Genomic DNA, 24,611 nt, shown 5'->3' with positions numbered 1-24,611 from the left:
TGCTGACCCGTTTATGAAGGTTCTCACGACTATATTGTTTAGGGTCACCATCATAGCTTGGGTCTATGGGATCGCCCGCAGCTAGACTAGGGCAAGTTGAAGATTTGTATACTGGGCCTTAGTGCCCTAGCTTATTGTTTTGTACACTCCACTCGCTTTAGGATAAGTGGGAGATTGTTGGGGATGATGTCCTAAACTCTCGTTGGGTCCTGTAGTTTGTAAACACTGTATTGAACAAACGTTTGTGATGTAATCATATATGATATTTTCTTCACTATTGTCTATGAAACATGAGATTTTTTATTTGCTTTACCACAAACCAATAAACAAAGATCCCTAGTTGTCATTGTAACTTAAGCATGTATATGGAGATATACAGGTGGATCATGTCTTAAATGATAACCAAAACAGTCTATAGTATATGGATATAGGAAGGAAACTTTATCCTGGTGACGCTATGGATGTGGCCCGCTTTGTAGAATAATTACAAGTGTTGTGACTTGCTACAGATGGTCTGATCCTGATCATTCATGTGAAGACATGCGAACGGAGGCATCATATACAAAGGAGTTTGTATAAGACCAGACCATGAAGTGTTATAGTCTTGTTATATAATGTTGTTCATGATAGAAACTTCGCTTCACTAGGATGACCATAGGTAACATGAGTTGGAAACTCCTACCTTTGAAGGCGATCCTTTGATTTTCATGGGTACGAGTGGCCAGATTACTGACTCAAACCTACCACTTTGGGGATTCATCTGATTTGAGAGCTGGGAACTCAACTACACAAGATAGAATTCACTCATTCCCCGAAGTAGAGGTAAAAAGATAGATTGCTCCCTTAAAGGCTGATTCCGGGACTTGAATGATGTGGCGTCACACACTTTCTCATGGTCTTAGAGGTGTCCACACATAGTAGGACTATGTTGTATTGTTCATTAGAGGGATCGGTGGTACTTAAGGAGTTAGATGTAACTATGGGGGCAAAACGGTAAATTGGTCCGGTTGTACATACGAGCATTTATGAAGGGTTATCGTATTGTTGATTGGTTATATCTGACGGATATAGAAATATATCTGTGGTGAGAGTAGTGCAATTGTCGGTCTTTAGTGGAATGCCTGCCAGTTAATGGATGGTGGAACTCGTGGCTAAAGAGTTTAATCAGCTATTCACGTACCGTTGGAGCTTCAAGCCACAGGTTCATAAGATCTCCTTGGTAACTCAATGGATTCAAGTTGAGAATCAGTTTTTGGGTAAGTTTGAAATGTTCAGATTGACAAGAGGGAGTTTGATTATATATGATATGATTAAACTGGTCAATTATATATGATATAGTTGACATGATGTATGAGATACATTAATTGGAGGAAAATGATATAAGTATGATTTATATCTAATAGAGGAGAAAAAGACTATGGTTTATATGTTGCATATGATGTGATATTAAAACTATAGGTTATAAATATAATATGATTATATTTATTTTTAATTAAGCAATTATGAGATAATTGTTGGTGGTTTTTTCTCTATAACCGTACATGATAGTGGGAGATTGCATTCAGTTTTCATAATTGAAGGATAAAATGAAAATAGTTTTCATTTTACAAAAAGATCAGACAATCACTTCACGATTAGTACACTGTTCATCGTCTAGCTAACGAAAGCATACACGATAGCTCAAGTTGTCCTAAACGATCGTGTACACGCACAGTAGACCTAAACGATCGTGTAGTTTTTTTACTAAGCGATCATGCGCAGGAGTGATTTACCTAAACGATTGTCTAAGCGATCAACCCTGATTTACTAAACGATCATGCACCCTTTGCTAAACGATCAAGCATTCATCCATACGATAGACACAAAATCTCTCTCACATGCTTGATCGTTGTAAACGATCGTAGTTTCCTTCTCCCCTCTATAAATCCAACAGAGCCCACACCTTCTACATTCTCAATCTGAGAATACCGAGGTTACTGAGTGGTGGTGTCCTCCTTGCTTCCTGTTCGTGTAGAAGACAGTTCAGTAGTAAGCGACAACGAGATTTGGTGGACGATAGCCTTGGCGTGCACAGCGACAGCGAGAGGTGTCGTTCCTTAACGAGAGCGAGAGATAAAGAGAAGAAGAGTTCTTCAATAGGCATGTCTCTCGTTCCTTTGTTATTTATTTATTAAAAGCATGTCGTAATTTAATACACACACACATATACATATAGGAGGGAGTTGTAACTACCTCCCTTCCTTTTGCTCTTTTAGACGTGTGAGTGGGGAAGTGGTTCCCTATCTTCTACAGTGTGTGAAAACAAAAAAAGAGATCATAAGAATTCTCTCTAGAGTGTAATTTTTCCTTTATCCTCTCCTCTCAATCAAAATCTTCCCTCTCATCCAAAATAGCCAGAGCCCACAACTCTTGGCTTCTCATACCAGAGAATACCAAGGTTTCCTTCACAGTGGTGCCCAATTGAAGATTGAGAGTTTTTCACATTGAAGATTAGATCTTCAAAGGTAAGGGTTTCTGAACTCAATTTTTATTCTTCTGCTTTTTCATTATGAGCATTCTGTAATTTTTGTATTAAATGCATAAATTGTATGTTCTTCTGTAAAATTCTATATTTTGTGAAAATTGGGAAATTGGGATGATCTGCTTCTGCTCAATGACCTTTATTTGGGTTCCTTCATAAATCATATGTTATGTGCACCACTTCTCTATTAATTTAACTGATAGAATGTTTATGAATCTAATTCGCTTGAATTAAATATTTGAATCTTATTCAAATATTTCTCCCCAACTTAATTTAAATTATAGATCACGTCCATAATCAATTACATATTAATCACATTAATATACAATTTCCTCACTTTGATTTGAACAATTCAAATCATTCCTCTTTAATATCCATTAATGAGCTAACAAGAGGACCTAGTGGACCTACAGATCAGAAGCTCCAACAATATGAGATTAATTGGCTAAACTTATTAACCAAATCAATCAGTATTCGTGGTACACTCTATTAAAGATCCACAACTACACTTTTCTCACTACATATATATTTTTGTGTCCACGGATATAGACCAATAACAACAAGTTAGTCCTTCACAAGTGTTCGTAATGCCAATTGGGTCAATTTATCGTTTTAACCTTAGGTTACCTTTGACTCTTTAAGTACTAGTACTCCTCTAATGAACAATACATTTATGATCCAACCAATAAAAAGAAACCTTTCTCGAGCCAATGAGAGGGTAGGGCCCTTGGTTGAAGTCTCAGAGACATCACTTAAAGGAACACTCATTTACTTATTCTGAAGTTGGGAAGGAGTGAATTCCATCTTATATTATTATATTCCCAGTTCCCCACTTAGTCTTGTCTTTAAAATGGTAGGCTTATTGAGTCGGCCAACTGGCCACCATCACCTATACAAATCAAAGGATATTCCCTTATGAAAAGGAGTTCCTAATACACTCAAGATTAAGACTAAGTTGTCTAGGTCATCTAATTGAAATAGAAACCTAACTAGTTAATGGCGTTACATCTAGTGGTTATTATTTCGCAGTCTAGCCTTATGCAAACTCATTGTATAGGATATCCCCACTCGCGTGTCACCTGTGTGAATGCATCGGATCATTACGTTTGTATCAAATATAAAGTGAGCCTTATCCATAGTGTTGCCAGGATAAGGTATCAAGTCTTATCTCTATACTATAGACCTTTTAGGTTGTATCTTGAACATTGATCCTTATATGTCTCCACATATAGTTCAAGACTTATAAGGAAGCCTTGGATGTTAGTTTATTGAATTTAGGGTTATTAAGACAAGATAGAATACAACATAATCAATAACATTTCTTAAATCAACATCGATAACTCTTTATTGATGAAGGTCAATTAATAACATTTATTATCTACGAGTTTTAGGACATAAAACCAAATATGTATGTCTACATACATGTTTAAGTTACATTAGATAACCTTGGATCTTAGTTTAATGGATTATTGCACAAGTTACATAAAAACTAATCGACCATTGATTCAATTAACCCACAACTACAAGGCTGTAAGGATCACGCCTTTGTCCTCCTTGGCTTCCAACATAGTGGACTTCCTCAATAGGGGTCTAAGGTTGCAGTTAAGCCTTGGCCATCTGTTTGACAAGAGAAGTGAGGTCAATTAATCGAGAACGTAATTCCTTCACCTCTTGTGAGTCGGATGGCTTGAGTCCATTTGCTCTTGTGTTGAACTATTGTGAGTTCTCTTCCATCTTAAAGATCAACTCCCTCACTTCAGAAGGGGTTTTATCGGCTAGGGCTTCACTAGCTGCAGCATTTATAGAGCTCCGCATTAGAGAGAAGTTCTTAATAAAAATACCAAATAAGCAGGGGATATGATATCTGGTGATGCAAGAAGCATGCACATAACTGCATAAATCTCTCTCGGTAGTCAGACAACGTCATGCCAACATCCCAAGTTATGCTTTAGATCTCTTTTTTTATGTTTTTTGCCTTCGAAGAAGGAAAGTATTTTGCCAAGAAAAGCTTCTGCATCCCGTCCCATGTAGTGATTGAACCAGGGGTTGGTAGTAGAGCCAATTTTTGGCTTCCTCCATCAGAGAAACTGGGAACACCTTAAGATTAAGCTACTCCTTCGTGACTCCATGGGGTCTCATCCCAGTACAAATGACATAAAAATCCTTCAAATGTTTGTGGGATTCTTCTCCTGCACGTTCATTAAACTGAGGCAACAAATGGATAAGCCTTGATTTCAGCATGAAAGGCACTATAGTGGGAGGGTAGACTATGCACAGAGGTTGCTGTGTCATGGCAGACTCAGATAGCTGCCTCAACGTGCGCTCAGAGGCATCGTCCATGGCTACAACATGCTATAAACCCTCTAACTCTTCCTCTTTTTTTTTTTTAATTATCGTTCACTTTGATGAGATTATTCAACTTCTTACTCATTTCCTCTTTGTCTTTTCCTCTTGTCGAAGTCGTCATTCTTTTTTGTTAATATCTATAAAAAGTTGAACTCCATAACCTCCAAAAGAATGGGACATACACAACAATAAACATACACACACTAAATCAAATTCAAGAATTGGCTAAAACAATTGTTAAGATTCTCCGATGATGGTGCCAATTTGATAGTTAGAGAATTTACCATCATAAACAAACCCCTAAAAATAAAGTAAATTTATAAACTTCAATCTTTACTGCCTACACTACAACGTAGTATAAGTGGCAAGATGGGGTCGTCTCCACAGGGAATTTTGAGATGAATCAACCAATTGATGAATTCGAGAGGTAACAGCGGAGGGGGTTTGATATGATTTTTATTGCAATTGAATTTAAAAGCATGAATGTAAATGCATAATTTAAAAGTGATGTCTCAATTTGATTTAAAGTCTAGTTTAGGAAAGTCAACACTCATTCATTCGATTGGTGTTCATTGAAACTCTAAATATCATTGCATGCTAAATTCTACTCGTGGCTCGTCGGCTAGACTAACGATCAAAACCAATGCCCTAATTAACTAATCAATTTCTTAGTTAGTCTAGATACTTAATTAATTGGTTCCATTCAAGTCTAATTAATTAAAACACCGCATTAAGCCTAGGTAATCTAGCTAAGGTGATTAGCAACTAGAAAATCTCTCAAATTACTCATGATGTGATTCTTGAATAATTAGTCATGAAATGTAGTAAATGGATTATCATAAATAATCTATAAATTACTCACAAACATGCTCTAAATTGTGCCATACTAGAGATAAACACATAGACATATTTTTCTCCTAGCAAAGCAAAGAAAATATCATGGGTGATCAATATATTCAAACATAGATAATAAAATTCATCAAGAAATCAGAGAATTACAGTAGCAAAGCATTAAATTCAAGTCCTCATAATCAAATCGAATGAATTTCATCCTAACCCTAAGCTAGAAGCATTTACCTTAGCCATTCATGTGTCAAGATGAAGTTCAAAAATCAAAATAAATGAGGAACTAAATGAATTTATGTCCGGGAAGGGGGAAATACAGAGAGAATGAAGTTGGTGGCTGTTAAATCGGGCATGGAATGACCTAAATCGGGAAAATTTTCAATTTATATAAAGTGTAGAGCATAACTACGCTATGTATAGTGTAGCTACGCTGGCTTTTAGTTGCCTCAGCATAGCAACGTCCAAGCCATACGCTCTCGCACATGTGCACCTCCTCTGTGTCCATCAAACTCGGAGTTTAGAAACACTCTAGGGTAGCATCGCTATACTCCCTAAATCATTAGCTACTGCCTTTAAGCATAGCGTTGCATTCGGTAGAGGGTAGCTACACTCTTGCTAGGGACATTTTGGTCATTTTCATCATTTTTTTCACAGTTGAGGCTACGTAACTCTATTTTGTTTTGTTTGAAGGAACTCTTATTAAAGAGAACCCATGAGCAGAAGCATGATTGATCCAAATTCATTGTGACAGAATTACAAGCATTCACAAACATATAAACTAGTTATGCATCTTGGAATAAATTACGACATGCTTTAGAAATTAAATACAAAAGGAATAAGAGACTTACCTTTGAAGAATGTTTCTTCTGAATTTCTCTCGCTCTCGTGGAGTCTGGAACAGCAACCTCTCGCTGTCGCTTGGATCGCCTATTCAATCGTCCAGTAGTCATGAACACACTTCTCCATGAACAAGTAACCTCTTCGGACACCACCACGCAGTAACCTTGGTATTCTTGGAGTGAGAATCTAGGAGGTGTGGGCTCTATTGGATTTGGTAGAGGTTTGGAGGAAACAACGATCGAACTCAACGACCAAGCAAGTGGGAGAGTATAGTGTCTATCACATAGACTTTTTATTTGATCGTTTAGTAAAATTTCAGCAGGTACACGATCGTTTAGGAAATCAGGTGTGATCATTTACATGATCATTTAGTGAAGCTCACTTGACAAACAATCGTTTAGTAAAAAGCTACACGATCGTTTAGATAATGGCGTGTGTACACGATCATTTAGTCAAAAGCTTAGAAGGCTGTCGTATAGTCTCTTGTGAGCTAAACGATTGGTTGTGTACTCAATGAAACGATTCAGGGATTTCTTCCAAAAAATGAAAACATTTTTCATTTTATCCTTCAGTTATGAAAGCTGAATAAAACCTCCCACTTCACGCATGGTTAAAAGAGAAACGACCCACAATTATCTCATAATTGTTTTAAATATAAATAAATATAATAACTAACTTATCATATTATATTTATAACTTATAGTTTTAATATCACATCATATGTAACATTTAAACCATAGTCCTTTTCTCCTTTACTTGGTATAAATCATATTTATATCAAATTCATCCAATTAATGTATCTCATGTCAATTATATCACATATAATTGAACCAATTTAATCATATCATATATAATCAAACTCTCTCTTATCAATTTGAACAGTTCAAATTGACCCAAAAACTTATTCTCAACTTGAATCCATTGAGTTACCAAGGGGACCTTATGAATCTATAGCTTGAAGTTCCACTGGTACGTGAATAGCTGATTAAACTCTTTAGTCATAAGATCCACCATTCATTAACTGCCAGGTACTCCACTAAAGACTGACAGCTGCACTCTTCTCACTATAGATATATTTTTGTGTCCATCGGATATAACCAGTCAACAGTACGATAGCCCTTCACAGATGCTCGTAAGTACAAATAGGCCAATTTATCATCTAACTTCTTAAGTACCACTAATCCCTCTAATGAACAATACATCATAGTCCTACTATGAATGGATGCCTCTCGGACCATAAAAAGATGTGTGGCGCCACACCGTTCAAGTCCCGGAATTAGCCCTTAAGGGAGCAATCTATCTACTCACCCTTGCTTCGGGGAATGAGTGAATTCCATCTTGTGCAGCTGAGTTCCCAGCTCCTCAATCAGACGAATTCCCAACGTAATAGGTTTGAGTAGGCAATTTGGCCATTCGCACCCATGAAAATCAAAGGACTGCCCTCAAAGGCAAGAGATCCCAATTCACTTAGGATTAAGGTCATGTTACCTATGGTCATCCTAGTGAAGCGAAGTCTCTATCATGAACGACGTTATATAACTAGATTATACACTTCGTGGTCTAGTCTTATATAAATTCCTTTGTATAGGACACCCTCGCTCGCATGTCTCCACATGAATGGTCAAGATCAGACCATCTGTAGCACGTCACAACACTTGTAACTATCTACAAAACTGGTCACATCCGTAGTATCACCAGGATAAGTTTTCCCTCCTATATCCATATACTACAGACCATTTTGGTTATCACTTAAGGCATGATCTACTTATATGTCTCCACGTACATGCTTAAGTTACCCTGATAACCAGGGATCTTAGTTTATTGGTTTGTGGTAAATGCAAATAAAAGATCTCATATTTTATAGATAACAGTGAAGAAAATATCTCATATATTACATCACAAGTGTTTGTTCATACATGTATTTACAAACTACAAAACCCTATGAGAGTTTAGGGCATCAACCCCAACATTGTTTTCATCTCGTTTCGACTCCAGAGGTCCATTCTAACTCTTAGTTGCTCAATATCTACAAAATAGCATAATAAACATGTAAAATCCACCTACGGGTCCAAATTAAACTAGGGAACATAACACTTTTATGATGCTATCATGGAGCACGTATGAGTTTTATGAAGATGTAAGAGAATGGGTATTCTAGGTTCTTATTTTCTCCTTCAATTACTTGGGAAAGGTTGTCTATTTGATTATGTTCTTTCTTGATGCCAATGTGAGAAGATTGATAAAGAAAAAAAATGGTTGGAATGAAAGAAGAAAAAATGAAGAAGATGGATAAGTAGGAAGGAAACTTTTGGCAATGGAAAGAGAATGTGTGATTTGGAGTTAAAAATTAAAGAAAGAGATAGGAATTGGGGTAAATTAGTATTATGTTCTTACTTGGAGCTTAAAGAGTGACTAATACTTGGCGAAACCATTATTTCAGGCTAAATGGCTATGGGATCGTCTGCTATGAAATTTTAGCGACCTAAATACTACGAGTGGTTTATTTTTCACTAAATGTTTTACTTTAATTAACTCGTATTATGAAGTTTGAAGAAAGCAACTTATATATAATTATTTTTTATTTTAAAGACCTATAAAGATTTGTAAAGTGACTATGAAATTTTAAGGAAATTCATGATTTTAGTAGAAATTGTGGTTTTAGAATCATCTGAAATATTTTATGACTATTCGAGAATTTTGAAATGTGTTACTTTGTTGAGAAAGGAAAATGATGTATTATAAGTTTGAAGATTAATAGTTGAGTTTTGATTGAAATGTATTCAAAGAGAAAGAGTGTGGTCTAGAATGTTGGATAATAAAGAGTTTAATATTGGAAGTAGTTTTCAAACCACTAGATCTTTGTATTCATGGTGATCAACGTATGCTACGTGAATGAGAGAGATAGGTCTTTAGGACCCACTTCAGTACATATATAGGCTTTGGGTTGTGTGTCGATATGTTTTGCCCTTTGGAAGCCGCTATGTGTGAACGTATGACAGAGATTGCTTTGTTATGCACCTTAAGAGTACTCAGTGTATAGTATGATAAAGATTGCTTTGCTATGTATTTAGAGATTACTTGGACATAGTAGTGATAGAGATTGCTCTGTTATGTGTCTGGAGATTACTCGATGCATAGTATGACAGAGGTTGCTTTTTTATGCATATTGAGATTACTCTATGCCAATATGACAGAGATTTGGATACATATTTGGTGATGATTTTTACCAACTCATGTCGTGTTCTCAAGAGCTACTTTTACAAAATTTTTCATATGATTTTCATTATCTGGAGATTAAAATTGCTCACAATTCATGTTGATTTGTAGAGTTTAGAATTTCTATTAAGATTGTGAAATATTTATTTCCTTTTATTTTATTATAAACTCACACTACTAACTGGGCTTTTTAGCTCATTCTCAACCTAAATTTTTCCACCAAATAACACGGGAGTATACAGTGGGCCTATCGAGGTTGAGAACTGCCATGCTCTCTTGCATGTTACATTTCATTTTATATTGCATGATTTAGTAATTTGGCTACACTACAATAAAAGACCCTTTTAATAACATCTTAATATAGCATCTTATAAAATATGCTATTAAAAATAGAAGGAAAAGGCAGGATGGGAAAAAAATTAGGTCGCGTGTACGCATCTTCCCTCTTCCACATACGGTTCTTCCCCATTTTCCCTCTTCCACTGTTCTCCTTCTGCCCATGTTCTTGCTTCCGTTGTTCTTCCCAATTTTCTCTCTTTTTCCTCTCTCTCTCTTGCATTTTCTCCGCTCGTCTCTCCATCTTCTACTCCGCTCGTGCACCATCTACATCATTCGCCCAAATCTGCAGTCTACAACTCCACCATTCGCCCAAGTCCGCCATCTCCTTGAGGTACTCACAACTTCTTCTTCGATGTTACTCAAAATTTTCCTTTCTGTTTCACAAATTATTTCTCTATCATTTCATTACGCTTGTTGTTGTGGATTCTGAAGCTAAAACCCTTCTCTATGTCAGACCCACTATTCTAATGTTCCTTTTTCACCATTTCATCAATTAAAAGTAGCTTTTGTGAGACTGTTCTAAGGTGAGTCTGAGAAGTTTTCATTATTTTACATTTGTATTTTTTTCTGCTTTATTTGTTTAGTTGTGAGATTAATGGGTTTTTGAAGCTGTTTGATTCTGGTTATTCTGACATTTTTTTTTTGGTGATTCCTTGGGCCAATCAAACGCTGTGAATCATAATGCGGGGGTTTGAGCATAGAAGATTCAAGTAGAACAGTAAGAGGAGTTGAAGTTTGAACCACAACCTCGAAAAGCATCGTTCGATTACTGTGGTATTTCTTTTCTTTTTATGGATCTTGTAATTTGGGCAGCTGGGATATTGCTGGTTTTGAAATTTTTGTAATGAAATTTGAATTTTAAGTCGTTTGTTTGGGTTTTCGAATCACTTAAACGTGAAAGAGAGAGATTCCATGGGGAAGCTGAGTTTATTCATACATTGTCAAAGGTAATTGCCCAATAAGAATTTATTGGTAGGGAGATTTTGGCTTTGGGTTTGATTATATTAACGTGTTGTCATTTGTTTTCTTTTATTATTTTGTCTTAATAGAAAGTCTTATATTTGTTTCTGCTACATTGAGTTGCAAAAGATATATATTTACACATCTACATTATAAAAAAATTGAAAACAGAGGAATGTATTGGTCCTCAATGATTATTATAAAATGTAGTTCTTTTTTTGTTGGATTTCATCTCTAAAATTAGTTCCTATTTCATCATGAGCATCTATTTTCAAGTTATCAATTTCAACCTTTGTGAGACCCATCCAAGTATTTTTAGAGCTTAAGAATATGTTAAACTGGTATATCACCTTCTATTGTGGTTTTTAGGATTTTTGGGTGCTTGATCTTAAAAAATAATCGTGATTACAAGCTATTATTGGGTCAGAGGTATGCTCGAAATCTAGCATTTACTACGTAGGTATATAATTTCAATTCTCCTCAAACCCTTACTTCAATTGAATCTCAAATTATAGAATATTTCAATAATTGGGTCTCTGTTTTTCTTATGGATTGTCTTACATTTCTTCAACTATTGAGCTTTCTTATTTTGTAGGTTGAGCAAGTAAGGATTTGGTATTGAGGCCTCTTTGTGCCTCCTCTTGGGGAACTCTATATCCAAAACATGATGTATTTGAGATCCAAAGTTTGATTATAAAACTTGATTTGTAAGCACTATTTTAGTTTAGTTTTTTAGTTTGTTTGTAGATATGTAGCGCTACAAACCCATATAAAATTTGTCTCGTTACTACCAAAATTATTTACCAATTTGCATCTTCATGTTCTGTAACCTCAAAGATTTGTACTTTTCAATTGTATCTTCAAATTTGTTGTCTTTTGGTTCATGTTTTCTGAACCTTAGCTTTTTAGTTTGAATTGTTAGCATGCAAGAGATTTAGTTGCTCAAAGTATTGAATTATGATAGATAGGATTTGTCCAGTAATTACTTGCTTTGATATGAGAAATAGTTTTTTCTTTTGTTGATGTAGAAAGGCTAAAGTGGTGTACTCTTAAGGGTATGGGGCAAGATTTTTATAAAAAAGAGTGTTAATAATTGATGCACTTTGCTGATAGTGAGACTTGGAATCGTCTAAATTCATTTAAAGATGTTGAAAGTAAAAAACATTTTGTTTCACTTATATGAAAACCACAAGTTGGTTATTAAACATAACCCCTAAACTTTTGATTAAACATTTTCGTAAATATTTCAATACAAGATATATTTTGGTATATATTATCAACTTTCTTTTATGTAATAAAAATGTTGGTTCAACTTAAATTGATGTGAAACATAATTGAAATATTAAACCAATAATAATAATAATAATAATTAAAAAAAAAAAAAAAAAACCTTGAGGACCCTATTATATATATATATATATTTGGAAAGGAGACTATTATATAAAGCGTACATCAATTTTGTCCATAAATTTAACGGTAAAAACTTTAAGAATTATTTTGCTTAGAAAATAAAATTGTAAAGGTTAAAATAAAAATTTTCCAAAGCTTATAATATAACTTAAACTAATTAAAGTAAGCAAAGAGAAATCTGAAAAATCATGTCGAACAAATCGAAACCAACCAAACTGACTACGGTCGCCCAGTTTGTATAGATGTATATTTCAAAGATTAGTTCATGTCATGGCGAAAAATTCCGATCAAAATTTCGAGGTTTTGGTAGTGGAATATTTTGTTTTTCCCCATTCGATGAAATTTTGGAATTTTGAGAAAATTTAGAGAAACGTTGAAATTTAAAAAAAAAAATGGATAAATCTTTTATATTTTTTGCGCACCATTTTGACCGAATTTCAAAATTGATTCTTTTTAAACAGCTAGCTGAATTCAAAATTTTCAATTTTAGTGTTCTAATTAATTGTATAGTTTTACCTACCAATGTCATTTTCGATGAAGGATAAAACTTTTCAATGTGTTACTTTTCGTAATTTTCAATTTTTTCCAATATTTAGTTTTATTTTCAATCCAAAATTTTCATTTCTAATGAAATTGAATTTGAAAAAACCACAAAAAAGAACCTATATTTATTTTTAACATTATCCAAACTTTATTCATTAAATTTTTCACATCATTTCACCTCAAAATTAATCCATGAGAATTTTTTTTTCTTTTACTAACCACAACTTTCATTTTCACAATTCACCTAAAAATATTTCTAAAATTTTTATTATTTTGTAATTATTTTTTATTTCTTTTTTAAATTTCTACTCTCACATCGACATTTACACAAATATTTGCAATATATATCTAAATGTTGTCTATTTTATAAAAATGATTAAAAATGGCAGATTATAGTCTAATTAAGCCACAATCAAAATTTCATTAACTAATTATAACAATTTCCATCAAAATTTTTCGAAATTTCCATCAATATCAATATTTTCATAAAATCGGGTCTTCTCCACCTCGATATTTCCACTAACGTCAATCTTTCAAGTCTTGGTTCATGTATATTTTTTATAATTTAGCCTAGAGGAAGAAAAAAAACTTCAACACACTTCCCCTATCTATTCATTACACAATATCATGTATTAATAATGAGCGAAGTAATAAAAATTTATCACAATAAATAATTAACTGATTATGAATAATCAGTTATATATTCGTAATGAAGAATAAAATTAATATTAATCTCAATAACGAATTATTTGATTATGCAAGCCTCAGCATCGCTACGCCCCACAACTTCTTCTCTTCTTGATTTTTGATCTTGTTTTCTCACTTTTTTCTTGCCCTAGGTCAAAGTTTTACCTATTATAGGGGTATTTTGGTCATTTTATCTTTGAATTTACTTATTCTGATCCAATTGCTCGATTTCTTACAATTAAACATAAAAAGCATCAATGATAACAAATTTAGCATAAAACTAACTAATTTCTAAGCCCAAAAACCACACTTTTGGAGTATGTTCCGGTGGCATAGAGGTAAAAGAAGTACGTAGATTTTGTGAAGAAAATATTGTTAAGTGTGCATTGCATGGAAAAACATGATGTCAAACCTTGTCTAACGTGCAATTCTACGTTGCCGCCTTCTAAATGAGATATTTAAGATAATTTGAAAACTTTCTACTTTTTTATTTTTGCATTTTTACTAATTAATTATTGTGCAATTAAGTTTGAAGTTCCTAGGTCTTATTTTCTACAACTTGCAATTAATTGTTTTGAATGACTTTTGAGTTCTTGGTCATATACAGACCATTTGGCAAGGCATGTAATGCTCTATAAAACACAGATTATCAACATTAAAAAGCTTGTGTTTATTCAACCCTTTTGGTATTGTCTTTTCTTTCAAATCTTACTTTAAATTTGATGTTTAAATCAGTTCATGGATTAGTCTTGATCAAGCTAATTTTGGAATAAGTTGTCTTAGGATCTAAAAGTGACCATCACAGATTCTAAGTTTGATACAAGTTAGCTTTCTTTGTGATGTTTGCAAGGATCCTAGAAGGACCTCTAGCTTTGTATCCAACCAACATTGTGGGCACTTGTTAGTGTTTATTTTTCAAGTGTTATTCGATTTTTAGGGGAAACTCTGCCAAATTTTTTAATAAATTTTATATAAAAAATATTTGCTACCAATCTATTTTGAAAACCGTATGTAGAATTTGACAATAGATTTCATACTTTAATTCTAATTTATTATCATCATGCCACGTCCTTGGTTTGGGAGGGTAACTTGGGACGGAGTGTGACACTGGAAAATGTGGAATTGGTCTACGATTATCTTTCTCTGTGATATGACAGGCAGCCGATAGCAGATAGACACAACGTGGCACTATGTGAGTTAAAGATCGTGGATGAGGCCCACCATTTATATCCCAAAACCGTGGACTAGGTCTACAATTTCATTTATGTAATCGTGGACTTGGTCTACGAGTTTTAGAAATTGTATACCGAGTCCATGATTTCGTCACCTATTTTTGTCAAATCTTTTCTTTCAACACTATTTTTGTTATTATTAAAATAATATTATTTTTTGAAAAAAAAAAATCAAATCTGCTTTTAAAAAATTAAAAGCAAAAAGAAAAAGAAAGAAGCAAACTGGTTATTAAACGACCTCTAAACGTTTGATTAAACATTCTAATTAAATATATCAATACAATATATATATATATATATATATATATATATTTGTATATATTATGAACCTTCTTTTATATAATAAAAACGTTGGTTCGCCGTAAATTGATGTGAAACATAATCGAAATGTTAAACCAATAATAAAAAACTTGAGAACCCTATTATATATATTTTTGGGAAAGGAGCCTATTATATAAAGCATACATAAACTTCGTGTCTTCGTCCATAAATTTAACAGCAAAAACTTTAAGAATTATTTTACTTAAAAAATAAAATCGTAAAGGTTAAAATAAAAAATTTTCAAAGCTGATAGTATAGCTTAAACTAATCCGAAAAATCAAGCCCAACAATTGAAATCAACCAAATCGAGTACGATCTACCAGTTTTGTATAGATGTGTATTTCAAAGGTTAGCTCATGTTTGGTGAAAATTTTGATCGAAATTTTTAGATTTTGGTAGGAAAATTTTTTGTTTTTCTCCTATTTCGATGAAATTTCAAATTTTTAAAAAGAAAAAAAAAAATAGCGAAATTTTGAAAGTTTGAAAAAATTTGGAGAAGTCATTATTATTATTATTTTGCCTCATTTCGATGAAATTTCGAGAAAATTTTGATTTTTCTAATTAAATACGTTAGTTCAATTCAAGTTTTTCAATTTTATGGTTCTTATTACATATAATTGTATAGTTTTATATGTCAATATCATTTCTGACAAAGGTTGAAACTTTTTTAATGTGTTGCCTTTCCTAAATTCCAACTTTTTTCCAATTTTCAGCTTTAGTTTCAATTCAAACTTTCATTTCTAAATAAATTGAATTTGAAAAACCACAAAAAGAACCTAAATTTTCACATAATTTCACCTCAAAATTAAATTGATGAGAGTTTCTTCTTTCATTATTCAAAACTTTTATTTTCACACTTCATCTCAAAATATTCTAAATTTTATATTATTTTGTAATTATTTACTTTTTCTTTTTTAAATTTCTACTTCCACATCGATATCTACATAGATATTTACAATATATATTTAAATGTTGTCTTGCTTTATAAAAATAATTATTAAAAAGGGTTAATTATAATCTAATTAAGCAACAATTCAAGTTTATTAACTAGTTATAACAATTTCCATCAATTTTCTATAAAATATTATTAAATTTTCATAGATATCAATATTTTCATAAAATAGGGAACTCATCACCTCGATATTCCCATCGACATCGATCTTTCAAGTTTTTATTCATGTGTATTTTCTATAATTTAACCTAAAGAAGAGAAAAAAAAAAAAGACTTCAACACACTACCCCCAATCTATTCATTACACAATATCATATATATAATAAGCAGGGAAGTAATACAAATTAATCATAATAAATAATCAATAATGATTATATAATCATATTGAAGGATCAAATTAAAATTAATCTCAATAAATAATTATTTGATTAAAAAAATCAATTATTATTATGAGAAGTAAAAATAGAAGTAAAAATTTGACTGTCTTTGTCTACTAGTGAACTATATTTAAGATACTGTTAACTAATTAATTAATAATTTATGCAAATAAGTAATTACATTTATTTAATAAATTTTATTATAAAAATAAGTTAAGTAAATATTTTGATAGATTATTATTCATCTATTCAAACAAATATTTATATTAATTTTGTTAAATTAATATTAATTAATTATATATAAAATGAAAAAAAGAGAGGAAAAGAGAAAACCCACCATTTTGAAAGGGAAAATGAAAACCCTTATCTACTAGAAAAGACGATGTCGGAAATAACTTATTCGCAGGTTAAGGGTTAAAACTATGAAATAAATAGTTTTGGATGTCTGTGTTAATTTCCATCTTGAAAACTCTTCAAGCAAATGATCCCTAAAAGATTATTATGGATCGAGACAAAATATAGAGTTTGAAAACTTGAAACCAAAAAACAACTAAGTCGAACCTTAGAGATAATAATATATATATATATATTTTATTTCTATTATATTTGATAAATAATCTGGAATATTTTCTACAGAGATTTTCAGAAAAAAATAAAGACAAGGATATGTGTTAAATAGTATTTTGTCTCATAACTTTATTGTATATAAATTAATTTCTAATGTCTTCATCGAAAACTACATGAGCGCCCATGGCCTAATGGATAAGGCGTTTGACTTCTAATCAGGTGATTGTGGGTTCGAATCCCACTAGCGTGCTTTCTTTTCTATTTTAAAAAAAGTAGTAAAAATAATTACTATATTGTTTTGTTCTTTAAATTTGACAAAGAATTTAACTCTCTTACTTATAATAGATTAAAAAAATTTTAAGAATTGAGATAATATAGATTTGATTGTGAAAATAAAATACCAAAGACTAAATGGTACCAAAATGGAACCTAAAATGGATTTGAATCTTCATCAATATAAATTAGATTGTGGGTTTGAGTCCCACAGGGGGAGTGCTCTCTCTTCATTTTTCTTTTTTTTTTTTGTTTTTTTAAAAAAGTAGTAACAATAATTACTATCTTGTTTTATTTTTTAAATTTGACAAAGAATTTAACTATTTTACTTATGATAGATTAAAACCATTATAAGAATTGAGATAATATAGGTTTGATTTTAAAAATAAAAAACTAAAGACCAAATAGTACCAAAATACTATTATTTACCGAACAAAAAGTTTAAAAACCTATTAAAAATCTTTCAAAATTAAAAAATTTATTTAACACAAAATCTAAAATTTCATAACCTTAATTTTTGATTAAACATTTTAATAAACATGTCAATATGAGAGATATTTTTGTACATATATATTTTGTGAAAAGAACCTATTATACATTTTAGAATTCAAGAATCAAATAAGCACAAAATAAATACAATCCCTTATAATTACAATAAAAAAAGAGTTAAATTATATATATAAAAAAATACCTCTATAAATTGTTATAGAGTTGATTTTCCATTATACCTTGAACTTTGAAAATATTCAATTCAACGGTTGAAGTTTATTTCAAAGCAATAGTAGGTATATATTGTTAAAATTTATAAACTAAATCTTTGTATCTACGTTATAAAACATAAACTTTTTCATTGATAAATTCAACGAGAAAAACTTTTCAAAATTATTTTGGGTAAAAAATAAAATTGTAAAGGTTAAAATAAAAGCTTTTCAAAGCTTAGAGTTAACTAAATCATGATGTGTATTTTGAAGCTTTTTTTAGATTTAACCTAAAAATAAAGAGTTAAGAAACTTCAACACACTAACCCCATCAAATCCACCAATTTGTTCAGAGTACAATCCCAGCATCTCATCTTTTTCATTTACACAATACAATACCCAAATAAAATTTAAAAAAAATAAAAAAAAATTAGACATGTGTATTCTCATTCTTGTCGTCCCCTTCATTCTCCCCCGTCAGCTCCTCCAATGACTTCCCTTTCGATTCCGGCACTAACAGAGTAAACAATGCTCCACAGAAATTTACACATCCCAACATAATCAAAGCGTTCTTCACTCCAATCCCCGTCGGGTAACCCGGATCCGTCAATTTCGGATCCTTACTCTGCGCCGCATACAAAAACCCAAACGCCCCCACTATCGCCCCTGCTTTCCCCGCCGCCGCCGATATCCCGTGACACGTCGACCTCAACCTCGCCGGGAATATCTCCGCCGGTACAATAAACGTCGTCGAATTCGGTCCGAAATTCGCAAAGAAAAACGTCAATGAATACATCACCACAAACCCAATTCGGTGAGGCTTCTCCTTCCAATGATTGTAAGGAAACGCCAGAGCAAACATGAAGATCGTCATCATTATAAATCCCATCAATTGAATGAAAAATCTCCCCAAGTAATCGATGAACGCCACCGTGAACCAGTAACCGGGAACTGTCCCGCAAAGGGCGATTAGTGTCTGAGCACGTGCGATTTTGAAGCATTCTTCTAATTCGCTCATCGTCGCCGCCGATGGAAGCCATTCAATGGCGGTGAAAATGTCTTTCTGGAAGAGATTTTGACTGTAGAACGCTATGTCTAACAGAAACCACGTGGTGGTGGTGCCCAGTAAGTGGAGCCCATGGCGTTTGGCGAATTCGCGTGAGAATAAACCGAAACGGTTTTGATTTTCATTTGATTCGGTCGTGATATTCTTTTCGTATTCGTTTAATTCGAGATGAACTTGCAGCACTTTCGACATGTCGGCCGCTGCTTGTTTTGCGTTTTGAGCAACTAAGGCGGTGTATCTCGCCGTCTCCGGCATTTTCATCCGCCAGTAATATGTTAACGCGGCTGGAATTGCGCCAAACATTAAGACCATTCGCCACACGTAATCGGCCTCCGGTATGGTAGGGCGGTTGGGATTGTCCATGTACGGTGGTGCTGGGAAGCGGTTGTTGAAAGCGGCGGAGACGATTAAAGCGACGATTCCTCCGCCTAAAATTCCGAAGCCTTGCATTGCGAAGACGGCGGCGATGAAGGCCCCGCGGGTTTTTTTGTTGGCATATTCGGACATGATGGTAGCGGAGAGAGGGTAGTCGCCGCCGATTCCGAAGCCGAGCCAGAAACGGAAGAAACAGAGCGTGGCGATGACGGCTTTTGGGGTGTCGCTGAAGGAAAGGCCAGAGGCGATGGAGCAGACGACCATGAGAATGAGGGTAATGCCGTAGACCTTCTTGCGGCCAAGCTTATCGCCGAGCCACCCGAAGAAGAGTTGGCCGGTGAGGGTGCCGCAGAAGGCGACGCCGTTGACGGCGGCGGCGATGTTGGGGGGAAGGGAACCGGGTCTGGGGGAATTTGGAATATGGTAATAGATTCGGCCGAGGAGTTTAGTGACGATTGAGATGCAGAAGAGATCGTAAGCGTCGGTGAAGAAACCCATTCCGGCGATGATGATTGCAGTGAAATGGTACCATTGAGTTTTTGCAATATCGAGTGCGTTCAGCACTCCCACTTGTTGGCTCATCTTAAGCTTTTGGCTATGGAAGATTTCTTTCTTTCTTTCTTCTTTTTCTTGGTGTACTGAAATTAGCAAAAGGCAGAAGAAAAAGGTCAGACACCTTATTTTTGGGCTAAATGATAGGAAATATAGATAAATACTGTTTGTTGTTTAAAAAGGACTTTTAGATTTGAAATCATTTTAAAATTTTAAACAAAGATAAATCTGGTATATTTAGAAGAGTTTTGGGTATTACTGTACAATTCTTTTCTTGAAATATGTTGTTCAGTACACTAAACTTTTATTAAATTTTATCAATCATAGATTTATATCATATTTTTAAAATTTTTTATTATTTAAGTTAAAAAAATTTCTTTTCTTTTTTTTTTTTTTTTTTTGAAAATCTCCTTTTTATAATTTTTTTTTTAATAGTTAAACTACAACTTTAATCAACTTAGATGTATCTAATAGGTTATTGAACTATAAACGACCGACAAATTAATTTTTTTCTTAAAAAATTAATTGATATACTAGATATAAACTTGAATTTTATGTTTGACTTGAAACTCTTTAAATTTGTGGATCTTAAAAAAATGAAAGCTTAGGTTCGGTTTAACCATTATTTAGTTTTAACTTTTTGAAAAATAAGCTTATAAACATCCGTTTTACCTTTAAATTACTTGTGTCAAATAAGTTCTTGAAATCTAAAAAGTATTTAAGTTCTTAAAGGATCAATTTTATGATAATAAGTAAACTTTTATTTTATATTAAGCTATTCACTTTCAATTTTATATCTAATAAGTTATTGATATTCAACATTTTTTTTACCGTATAAAAATTATTGAACATGAATTAAACTTACAAGCTTAATGATTTATTAGACAGAAAAAAAAAAAAAAGAAAATTGATCGTTTAAAAGTGTTGAATATAGACAAATATTAAAACACAAAATTAAAATTAAAATTTTATGAACCTATCACATAATTTTGTAACAAGGACGGTAAATGATATTTATAAGAATTTCGGATAATTGTATATGGACAGTTGATTTAAAAATGTATATATTACTATTGAGGTGTGTAAATTATTTTTTATTTTAATTTCTTGAGAGGAGATCATTCTTTGACTAGTAGATAAATAATTGCTCATGCTGAATTCCAGTAAGTTTAAATACTTTCTTTAAACTTCACATTAAAAATTGTAGGATTTTTTCTAAACTTAAATTTAATACAGCTTCTGAGCACTTATTATTAATAATATTATTTGTTCAAACTACGTCCGTTTATTTCAAAATATGATCGAGAGAGAAATATAGAGTGTTTTTAATATTTGGAGTAGATGGACTTTCAAAAAATTATATATATTTATTATTTGGAGTAGATGGAAAAGATAGTGACATATATATATAATAAACAATCAAATAGGGACATATAAATAACACGAACGTCATAATTTTTTAATGTATTTTATGATCAAGTAACTACCTTGAACCTGATTTCATAAATGAAAAAAAAAAAGAAGAGAAAAGTCTTCAAATGAGAATATTTAACTCTAAACAAACCCATCAACGTAACTTCAAACTCTATGTAGTAGACAATAAGAATAATAAATAATTAAATAAATAAAATAACTTCAAATTCATTGCGTAGCTTAAGTACTCTTTAACAACAAATTTTAGTATTAAAAAAAAAATATAACTCAATTGACATATAACATACGTTTGTGATCATAAGATTTGTAGTTTGAATCCCCACCTTTTTATTATACTGAAGGAACAACTAACTTTATTAGATGACTATTTAATTCTATAATAATTCTAAAAATATTTTTAAGATGTTAATATTGATAGGTAGAATAACTTTAGTATAACTCTATTAATTAAGGTATTATGTGTTCTCGATAAAAATGTGAGAACGTTCAAATTCTCACCCTCACGCATGATTGCTAAGAAAAAAAAGAGCAGTAATTGAATTTTGAATTGATTTTCTCTTATAATTTTATCATTTTTGTCTATTTGAACATATAGCTTAGTGAATAAGACATATGATACACGTGTTTAAAGTTTAATGGTTCCATTTCCAATTTTGCAGTTATCAAACTAAAAACATTTACATGTTTAATTTCTTTTTAGACTCTATAGTCATCTAAGTTTTTGAAAGGATTTTTTTTTTTTTAAATATAGGAAAATAAACCAACTTATTTATAAATATAGCAAAATTTCAATTTCTATCCATGTTTCAGTATCTATTACTGGTAGACAGTGACATTGATGAACACTAATAAACGTTAATAGATGTTTATAAGTGTTTATTATTATCTATTAGTAATAGACAGTAAAATTTTGTTACGTTTGAAAATATTTTCAAAATTTTTTGGCATTTAAAGTCATTGAGCATCTTGAAAAATGAAAAAAAGAAGAATGGATCAATAATGGGCTAATGATAATCATGATTAGGAGATTAAAAATGGACCAAAAGCTTCCATAATAATGGTTTTGAACCTGAAAGGAAGGAAACCAAAAGGTTTAAGAAGAAATATATATAGCAAACTACTTGTTAACCTAATTTCCAATTTCAGAATTACTTTTAGAAAATAAGTTCTTTGGGTTTCAACTTTGATGTTTTTTTACCACTCTGAAGTTTGTATGTGTATGAATTTACAATCCTTTCTCATGCTACATACGATATTTAAATTCATTATTTGTATAAATTAAACTCTTAAATTTCTATAAATAAATTAATTTAGATTCTTATTATGATTTTATTTAAAGATCATCAATACATCAATGTTCATGTGGATTGATTTCTTCGGATATCGATTTAAGAAAATAAAAGAATAAGATTAATGCATTAATCATTTTCAAAAATAAAAAATAAAAAAGAAGAGTAATGATTAATTTCAGATGAAACAAAATTACTCTCTAAAGAGAGAGAGGAGAGAGCACCTGAAATTTCTGGAAAATGACAGATACTGTTGGAGAAGAAATCCTTGATGATGGATGAAAGAAGATGAAGATAAAAGACCTGTTTTTATAAGTGAAGTAGACCAAATTCCAGAAATGCCCCTGAGGGCATCTTTTGGAATATACCATCTTTCCAACCAATGATTCATCAAGTCAACTGCTTCAAAAGTCTTTGTTCCCATTTTTCTAACCCTAATATTTAATGTAACAAGTTTGCCACTATTTCTATACCTGGACTAAATATCCATTATTAATATCTATATATTAAGAATTAATCTATTTACTCAAAAGAAGAAAAAAAAAAACAATCTATATCATTCATCCATATCTTTTCCAAAATACAATTTAAGTATGAAAAAACCAATTTACTAATCTCAATAGGAATATAAATACAATTAATTAAGTTGGACACGTTCAAAGCACCTTCATCATCTCCCAATCCCTTCGTTTGATATGTTAAAAATTAGTGTTACGAAATCGACAATTAAAGAATACAAAAAGAAACGTTGAAATAGAGAAGAACGACACACAGATATACGTGGTTCACTAACAGTGTATTAGCTACGTCCACGGGCAGAGGGAGAACAGTATTATCAGAGAGAATGTTTTCAGAAAATTACATCATAACAGCGCCTCTAGGGTTAGAGAGTTTATATAGCGCACTACCCTAGGGTGATAATCGTAAATAATTACAAATAAATAAATATGCTGAATACGAATTCTGAATAGGTTTTGGGGGCAACCCACCAGGGCGCGCTATCCCTAGATCCCGACTTGCTGACCGAGACCTCCGTACTTATTGTTCGAAGCGCCAACAAATAGATTCAAGACATTTCAATAATTAGAAAGGAAAAAGCAAAAAGGGATGGGTTAGAGATTAGATCCCTTCTATTAACAAATAAGAAACGGATGAGTTACAGAAAAGCTGACAAATTTAATGAGATGGAAGACAGGTTGTAATCTTTGAACAACTTTGAGCAAGAAGTCCAGCAACTCACCAAACAAGCACCAAAGCTTAACATCATTGTTGAAAGTGTCATTGAAAGTGCGATTGTTTTTTTCTAGCTATAACGTTGCAGGATGGCTGATGCGTTGAAGATGATATTGCCCATTCTGGATTTAAATTCAGACTACTAATGTAGCTGCAAAGGGAAATGAAGTCAGATCTTATGATGGCATACCCTCACCAACTTTTGGAGTTTATTCCATAGGCTTGTGGCAGTCCTGCAATGGAAAAAAAAGGTCCATATTTTCACCGTTGCTTATGCATTAGAGGCACCAATATTAGGATTGAAAGAGAAACCCAACAGTCTTTTTTGAAGCACCTCCATAGTGTTGAGACTTTTACGTAGAATGGTTCATATGAAAAACATACATTTTTTTGGTATGCACAAGTTCCATAGGTTTGAATATATACTTGAGTTTGTACTTGGTATATCTCGTGGATTGGGATAAAAAACTTAGTTTATACAAGGTCTATAACTTAGTTTGATCCAAGATATAAATAACTTAATTATTAATTTTG

The 24,611-nt window shown here is 32.3% G+C and overlaps 1 protein-coding gene and 1 long non-coding RNA gene across 3 annotated transcripts; one reads left to right on the top strand and one right to left on the bottom strand.

Moving 5' to 3' along the window:
* The first annotated feature begins 10,102 nt into the window (after positions 1-10,102).
* LOC120070138 lies at positions 10,103-11,897 on the top strand. Of its 2 annotated transcripts, none has more exons than XR_005479800.1 (4): positions 10,103-10,439; positions 10,563-11,055; positions 11,438-11,528; positions 11,664-11,897. It is a non-coding gene; the product is annotated as an uncharacterized LOC120070138 (long non-coding RNA). The 2 variants fall into 2 exon arrangements; XR_005479799.1 differs by having other exon boundaries at positions 10,116-10,439; positions 10,563-10,882.
* A 6,575-nt stretch (positions 11,898-18,472) lies between these two features.
* On the bottom strand, positions 18,473-23,110 carry LOC120070137 (low affinity inorganic phosphate transporter 1-like). Its single transcript, XM_039021997.1, has 2 exons — positions 23,069-23,110; positions 18,473-20,207 (listed from the first exon to the last, which is right to left on the bottom strand). The coding sequence occupies exon 2, from the start codon at positions 20,149-20,151 to the stop codon at positions 18,559-18,561; it is 1,593 nt and encodes a 530-aa protein (XP_038877925.1). The 5' UTR covers positions 20,152-20,207; positions 23,069-23,110; the 3' UTR covers positions 18,473-18,558.
* Positions 23,111-24,611: the final 1,501 nt, after the last annotated feature.

This window comes from Benincasa hispida, unplaced genomic scaffold (assembly GCF_009727055.1).
Source record: "Benincasa hispida cultivar B227 unplaced genomic scaffold, ASM972705v1 Contig968, whole genome shotgun sequence".
NCBI classification, from domain to species: Eukaryota; Viridiplantae; Streptophyta; class Magnoliopsida; order Cucurbitales; family Cucurbitaceae; genus Benincasa; species Benincasa hispida.
This window is presented reverse-complemented; position numbering and strand designations above follow the sequence as displayed.

Coding starts and splice junctions, on each gene's coding strand:
- LOC120070137 (XM_039021997.1), bottom strand. CDS start 20,151: ATGAGCCAACAAGTGGGAGTGCTGAACGCACTCGATATTGCAAAAACT.